Here is an 8,299-nt window from a genome sequence, read left to right on the forward strand (position 1 = left end):
ATGACCAACGAAGATGGGGAGATTGCTCCACTATCAACTCCGGGAAATCGAGTGGGAAATCGTCGGAAGCAAGTGATGTTAACCCATTAGAGCAAAGGATTCCTACGCCGCCTAGTACCGCAACAGTGGGAGAGAACGAGCATGAGTGGTAAAATGTTCCTGGTTGAAAGTCGAGAACAGTGGGTCCCTCTGCTAGGAATCGAATAGCATACCCGACCTTATTTGTTAAAGGATTTCCAAGAGGTTGGTTTCCTCTCAATATTGAGCGGTTTTTCGGCTGCGCGGGTGCAGTTATGGACGTGGTTATGCCAAGAGACCGAAGCACTGGTGCTTATAGAGGTTTTGTGTTGGTTCGCATGTCATCTGAAATGGAGCTAGCCAGAGCGGTGGACATGTTACATGGTGTGAAATTCGCCGGATGTCCATTACTGGTTCAAAGAGCGAGATTCGGCCCCAATCTTACCCCCCCTCCCAAGCCCCTCCAGACGAATACGAAGATGTATCGCCCAAAATCTGACAACATACCCACTCTCCCCTCCCCTATTCCTACCAATCCTGATCCTAATCCTATCTCCTTGGGGCCTGCCTCTTTCAAAGAGGCCCTGCTGAACAATACTTCTCCTCCTCCGCACAGCATTCCCCCTATGTCCGAATCTATGGCCATTCCTGCTATCAAATCGGATTCTCCCTCCCTACGGAAGGCGTTCCTATTTCGATCAATTTGACTCACTTTCAAAGGGCTACAGACAATTTAAAGGAGACGGTGGTTATCCTCTGTAAGGAAGGAGCTTCACTATCTCAGGTGAAAGACTGGATCACGGAAATGACGGGTTTCCGGTGGGGAAACTATAAGATTAAACCATTGGGATATAACGAGCTCTGGGTAAAGGTGTGCCCAAGAATTAACCTGAAATGTTGCTGATGGCAGGACACCTCCACTCGGGAGGTCCGGTGGCCAGGGTCATGAGATGGGAAGAGTTTTCCATCTTTGACATGGAAAACGTTTGGTTTCAAATTTGGGGTATTCGTCTTGAATTGTGGTTTAACGAATTTTTCATCTCCGTCGCTGCTTATCTAGGATCATACTTGGAGCTGGATCTTAAAATGAAACTTGGGGAGGAAGTTGGCGTCATTAGGGTTAGAGTTCAAAGGAAGAAGGGTGCGTCAATGCCATCATCTGTTAAAGTGGTGGTTGACGACCACACTTTGGAATTTCCGATCATTAGGGAAGCACAGGATGTTCCGCTGCCCCGGTGGGGTGACCTATGGCGGATCAGAGAAGAGCTTCCGCCAGTGCCGATGAAGAATCAACAGCCTGCTCCGAAAGAAGGTACACAAGACGGATACTCCTGCGGAGCACCATCTCGAACTCCTGCCAGCCATCCTGACACCTGTGGCGGAGAAGATCGTTATTTAGCCCTCTACGTGACACGTGGTGGCGCCCTGTCGAGTCGGCCGCCTTTGCCTGACGCAGGTACATGTCGTCTGTCCGCCTATCCTACAATTTCAAGGCATCGGTCAACACGTGGCGTGATTGATAACCTCTCCGTTTCGAAAAATGGGCATGCAGCCATTTACCCGGGGGAGGGTACCCAGTTTCCGCTGGTTAAAGAAGCCCACATCTAGTCCGCATCAGAGGCACTCAATGCCCTGCCACGTCCCCCCTCCTCGCCGAATTTAGAAAGGCACGTGCCTATTCCATCTCTGAATCCTACACATGGATGGGAGTCAGCTATCCGGGCCTCTTCCTTCAACTCGAGCAGACACTCACACCTAGACCCGGATCCAGATCCGGACCCATCATTATCAATTATCCAGCTCCCCCTAAGTTCCTTGTCGAGCCCCACTATCGTTGTACACCCAATACATCATGATTCTCCAGTGCTTGGGTGGCAAACTCCTAACCTTCTCCTCACCCCGATCCCCTCCTCTAAGTCGAGCCCTTCATTCGAGCCTGAAATTGACTTAGCTGGGAGAGATAGCGTGTCAGAATACCAAACTCGGCATTCATCTCCTTCCACTTCCTCTCCTCCTTCGGTTGCCGATTCGGAACTGGGTTCGATTACACTATTCCAGGATAACCTTTCTAGTGATATTCTAATGGCGGAACCTTTTCAGATGATTACTAACAATCAGGTGGAGAAAGAACCTTCAGAAATGAACAGGGCCGATCTTTTGGCTAAGATACAGAACAAGAAATGGATCAGAGATGCCATCGGGAAGTTTGGGAGATCTCTAGGTTTGTCCTTTGGAGATCGCTTAGAAGATTATGTTGCTCTGTTTCGGTGTATTGAGAATAGGGGGAGACCCATGGCCAAGCGTACTTCTACCGAAAAACAACTAGCCAAAATCTCCACCAGTCGTAAATTGCAGCATCTGGAAGCGAGTCATAGGTTTATATCAGCCTCATCGTATAAAACCAGGAGACAGGGTATCCGGGGCAGTGCAGTTAGCCAATGAAGATAATTTCTTGGAATGTTAGGGGTGTTGGCTCCAAACACAAGAGGAGCCTAATTAAAGCTACCATTAATAGATGTAACCCGGATGTGATATGTCTTTAGGAGGCGAAAGTTCCCATCTTTAAAGACAGTCTGCTTTCTACTTTATGGAAGGCGAATGATGCTAAGTGGGTGACCGTAGATGCCATTGGCTCTTCGGGAGGTATACTGCTTCCTTGGAAATCGTCCAAGTGGGATCTTATCTCATCCTGATGCGGCGTTTGGTCGGCGTCTATCAAACTTCAAGATAAGTCCTCCCCTTTCACTTGTTTTTTATCTATTGTTTATGGGCCTAACAATGATGTAGTTAGGGATGATCTCTGGGTTGAGATGAATCGGGTCAGATAGTCTTTTATAGGTCCGTCATGCGTGGTCGGCGATTTCAACATCACTTGGTTCACTGAAGATCACTCTAGAAAGAGAAGACCGACTTCTGCAATGCTCCAATTTTCTGATTGGATCCTACATCAACAGCTGATCGATCTCCTGTTACTAGGAGCCCGATTCACTTGAACCAATGGTCGGGTTAACTCCATTCAAACTCGTCTTGACAGATTTCTTGTTTCGCCCGAATGGATGGAGTCCTTCCCTCATCTTCAGCAAACGGCTCTTCCCAGAACGACGTCTGATCATTGTCCAATTCTTCTCTCCGTGGAGGACGACAATTGGGGTCCAAAACCTTTCAAGTTCAATTCATCGTGGCTTCAATCTGAGAGTCTCTATCAGAACATTGTTGAATGGTGGTCGAGCTTTAAGGCAAACGGTTATGCAGGACACAAGCTTCTCTGTAAACTCAGACTCCTCAAAAATAAGATTAAGGAATGGCGTGATCAGGTTCTTCAAAAAAGAGAGGCTGAAGTTGAATCTCTTCTATCCAATTTACAGCGAATTGACGTTGAGGCTAAAGTTGCCCTGCTATCAAGTGAAGCCTTGTCCTAGAGAATTAGCATTATTCAGAATTTATCGAATATAGCTCTGGAAGATGAAGCTTCCTAGAGGATCAAATCTAGAATGAGATGAAGTGCCGATGGGGACAAAAATACCAAGTTTTTCCATAACATGGCTAAGATGCAGGCTAGGTCAAAGACAATTCTAAGGATTTTTGATAACGGGAACAAAATTGAGGATAAAGCTGAGATCGAATGTATTACCATCTCACATTTTAAACACCTTCTCACTGATGAAAATTGGAAAAGACCGCTCCTAGATAATATAGTTTTTACCACTTTGGAGAAGTCAGTTGCAAATTCTTTAGAGGTCCAGTTTTTAGAGACAAAGGTCAAAGCTGCTGTTGACGCCTTAGGGGGGGATAAGTCCCCAGGGCCAGATGGGTTCCCGATGAGCTTCTATCAGATCTTTTGGGAGACAATTCGTCATGATGTTATGACTTTTGTTCAAGAATTTCACGCCAGAGGAAGACTCTCCAAAGGATTAGAAGCTGCTTTCATCTCTTTGATCCCAAAAGCACCAGGGGCCAACTCTTTTTCTCAATTCCACCCGATCAGTTTGGTTGGGAGCCCCTACAAAATTCTCGTGAAGGTCTTATATTCTCGCCTATCAAAGGTTATCGACAGACTCACATCCCCTCATCAGAATGCTTTTATCAAAGGTAGACAGATTTTGGATGGAGCCCTCATTGCAAACGAAGTTCTCCACTCTTGTCATAAATCTTACTCTTAAGGGATATTCTGTAAGCTGGACGTTGAAAAAGCATATGATCACGTCGATTGGAATTTTCTTCTCTACATGCTGACTCGTATGGGTTTCGGAATCAAATGGAGACGGTGGATTAAGGCTTGTATCAGCTCTGCTCATTTCTCCATTATCCTTAATGGATCTCCAAAGGGTTTCTTTAAAAGCTCCAGAGGGATTCGCCAAGGGGATCCCCTCTCCCCCCTTCTCTTCATAATCGTTGGAGAAGCGTTGTCTCAGATGTTGATTAGAGGGCAGGCTCACGGTCTCCCACGTGGTATTACGGTGCCAGGCCTGCCGAATCCCATTACCCATATTCAGTTTGCCGACGACACACTTATTTTCTCCATTGCTTCTTCGAACTGCATCAGTAACCTCCTTCTTACTTTGCGTTGTTTTGAAGCGGTGTCTGTTGAGGGTCAAATATTGCATATTAGACTCCAGTTACTACCTAGATTTATGAACATGACACTGCTTAACGGTTCATTTTAATCGTGTTTGTGATGCAGGGTGTATTTAAGAGCTTGGACTGAAAAAGATGCTAAATGCATAGAATTGATGCTCTAGAATCACCAAGGTAAGGGACGGACTCCAGGGGAGCGAGATCGATGGAAGTGCACGCCAGATATCTAGGAAAATTGAGAAACTGAAGCTCAAGTGGCCCGAAATTGATCCAGAATGCAAGATCACATGGTTCCCGCCATCCGATTGACACAAGACTTCATACATGTGATGGGGGCAATAAGTTAACCGTACATATTAAATTTCAGCAATTGAAGATCTCTGGAAGTAGGCCAACGGACAGATCAACCCCTTAATTCACTAAGTTGGGCCCATCTGATATCTGGATATGCTTCAAAATTGTCCTTAACAGTTTAAAGAATATGAGAAAAAGGATGGACGGTACAGATTTCTGATAAGCATCATAGTGGGCCCTGCATATGGTGCATGTATATCATGTACATTGTATGTACGCCGAGCACTACGCCGCCTTCCAAATCCAAACAGCGCCCGCCCGTGCCTGACCAGTTTCCAAAACAGAAACGGCACTTGCCGTTTTCAGCTGCGCAACGAACGACCGCTAGCCCTTTTTGCAGACCTCTGTGGGACCCACACGTCACCCATACAGAAAATCCGAGCCGTCCATCTTGTAGAGTGACTCGAATACTACAAAAATTTGCTGAAATATTACACCCATGCGTGCACAAGTGTGCGATACAGAGGCCACAAACAGGCAGTTCTGCGACGTTTAAAATTATTTTTATTGTGATTTCTTCTCTGGTCCGCGTTAATGGACGTTTAAAACCATCCATTCTTGACTGAAATTTCGTCATGAATGCAATGGATGGGGTGGATTTTCCTGAAAACACCTCTGTGGGGCCCACCAATCACGACAACGGAGTGTGAAAGCTTTCGCAGATCCGTGAAAATCGACTTTTCCAGGCGGTTGTGGCCCACCATCTTTCATAATATAACAGATTTGAACCATCCATCATGTAAAGGGCTCAAAAACGTCCTAAGGGACGGTGTTTCTTTGGAAATTGAGCAAGGAAAGTAGGGAGTTTTGAAGCTCCGAACATGACTGCGAAAAAGCTTTTGCTATGGCTGCGACAGCCCTCCACCGCCTCCAGCAGCTATAAAAGAAGGTTTTGGACGTGGGGAGAAGGCATTCAGATCGAGAGAAGAACCTTGGCTGGACGTGGGGCACAAGAGGGAGAGTAGAGTTTGTAGGGTTTTTATTTTTATTTTTCCTTTCTTTTAAGGTATAGCCTAATCATGTTGCTAGGCTAAACCTCTTAGCTAGGGCTAAGAGGTGAAGCTTGTAGTGTGATTGGGTTGTTAGCTTTGCTTTGATTCATGGTTATTGAACTCCTGTGGATTTTAGTTTGATTATTAAGGAATACTTTTAGTTTTTAATGGTTTATTGTGACTCAAATTATAGTAGATCTGCAATAGCTTTGAGTATGTTCTTTTCATTATGAGATTGTGAACTTAGGAGGCCCTGTTGTTCACCATTGTCTCCTTGGCATGGTTGGGTGACGGAACCCCTTCCTAACTTTCACAATTCTCTTGTGATTGGCTGTGGGTTTGGTAAATTGCTGTTGTTTGCCATAGTCTCCTAGGCATGGTTAGGTGATGGGATCACTTCCAAAGGATAGGATGGGACTCTGATTCCAGTTGTGTCCTTGAATCAATACAAGGTAACTTCCCAATTGCTACAAGTGGATCCTTGGCACCATAGTTCCCACCTTTATTTTTATTAGTTTTTAATTAATCTATTCACAATTATTCCCTCATATTCGCTTGATTTAGATTACATCTTAGTCTAGTTCTAGTTCTAATTAGTTTTAGATTACGTACAGGTTTCAGTCCCTTGGGATTCGACCTCGGTCTCACCGAGTTTATTTCTACATCACAACCTTATACTTGGGGAGTGAACAAGTTTTTGAAGATCCTAGGGATCAACATGAGTAAATCGAAGATCCTAGGGATAAACGTATCCCATTCGACGACTCAATCTTTCACCGATTTGCTTGGGTGTCAGGTTGATTCTTTTCCGAATTCTTTCGTTGGTCTACCCCTGGCCGTTGGACCTCCTCCTAAGTATATGTGGGACAGAGTTGTCAGCAAGCTCCACAAAAATCTGTCGACGTGGAAATGCCGATATTTATTGTTGGGTGGGCGTTTGACCTTAATCAAATCTGGCCTTTCTAGTCTTCCTCTCTACTTTATGTCTCTGTTCCGTTGCCCGGCCACAATTATGAAGATGATCGATAAAATTAGAAGGGACTTCCTCTGGTTCGGAAAGGAGAATCAAAGGAAATTTCACCTGCTGGAGTGGAACGAAGTCTGTAAACTATTCAAGGAGGGAGGTGCCAACGTTAAAAATCCGAAAATTATGAATGCTGCTTTGCTTGGGAAATGGGCTTGGAGATTCGCGACTGAAAAAGATGCGTTATGGACCTCGTTTGTTAAAGGGAAATATGGCTCTTCTCCAGGCGGATGGTGGCCGAAAGATTCGTCGTATTAAAAGGCGTCACATATTTGGAGAGGCATCCTGGCAACTAAAAATTCGGTGATTGAAAACTGCAGCTATGTTCTTGGTAACGGATCTTCTATCCGTTTTTGGAAAGATCTATGGGTGGGGGAAAATCCGCTGATTTTCCAATTTCCTCAGATTTATTGTCTTTCCCCCAACAAAGACATTTGGATAAACAAATGCTATTCCTCATCTTCAGTGCAAATCGTCTGGTCTATTAGATGCATCAGGAATTTGAAGGATGAAGAAATCAACGAATTTACGAATCTGCATGACCTCATTTCTAAGACTATGCCTCTCTGCGATCAGCCCGACGAAGTTGGGTGGAAATTAGACAAGTCTAGCTTATTCTCTGTTAAGTCCCTGTATTCTTTCATCCTCCCCTCTACGCCTTCTCCTTGCCAAGCCAACCCTTTCATCTGGAAATATCTAGCTCCTCCAAAATTCATATGCTTTGGATGGATCACGGGTCATAACAGAATCCTCACGGCCGACAATTTGGCCAAACGTGGCATGAAGATAGCGAATATATGTGTGTGCTATATGCGGCAGGCTGAATCTGTCAACCATCTTCTGGTTCATTGTTCTTACTTCTCCCCTTTATGGACTGATATCTGTCAGAGGTTCTCGATCTATTGGTGCAACCCCGAAACAGCTGCCGACCTCCTAGTGGCTTGGCATGGGCCTAAGTTTGGGGAGCTCAAGTCCATTATCTGGCGCATGGTTATCCTTGCCATATGGTGGGTCATTTGGACTGAAAGGAATGATAGATGTTTTAATGATAAGTCTTCCCCTGTTGCTTTTGTGGGTGCTAGGGCTAAGAAGATGGTTATAGAATGGGCTACTAATGTGCGGGATCTATTTAATTTTTATTTTAGTTTTTTAGGTTGTTAGGGCATCTCTGCTATCTCAGCAGTTTCGCCTTTCTTTTCTCCTGTTGTTTTTTTCTATTCTCTTTTCTCTGTATCCTCTTTTCCTTTTAATGAATTTTCTGTTTGTTGCCTTAAAAAAAAAAAAAAAAACATTATTCAACGGTGTTAAGTGCATTTTTAGTCTGAAAATTTGTTTG

The 8,299-nt window shown here is 44.7% G+C and overlaps 1 protein-coding gene across 1 annotated transcript; it reads left to right on the forward strand.

Annotated features, from left to right (window-relative positions):
* The first annotated feature begins 293 nt into the window (after window positions 1-293).
* LOC131239151 (uncharacterized) lies at window positions 294-725 on the forward strand. The gene has a single exon (XM_058236709.1). The coding sequence runs from the start codon at window positions 294-296 to the stop codon at window positions 723-725; it is 432 nt and encodes a 143-aa protein (XP_058092692.1).
* Window positions 726-8,299: the final 7,574 nt, after the last annotated feature.

The sequence above is a fragment of the Magnolia sinica genome, chromosome 3 (genome assembly GCF_029962835.1).
Source record: "Magnolia sinica isolate HGM2019 chromosome 3, MsV1, whole genome shotgun sequence".
Taxonomy (NCBI): domain Eukaryota; kingdom Viridiplantae; phylum Streptophyta; class Magnoliopsida; order Magnoliales; family Magnoliaceae; genus Magnolia; species Magnolia sinica.

Bases quoted from the DNA above. Each gene is read 5' to 3' on its own strand.
- LOC131239151 (XM_058236709.1), top strand. From the start codon at position 294: ATGGACGTGGTTATGCCAAGAGACCGAAGCACTGGTGCTTATAGAGGT.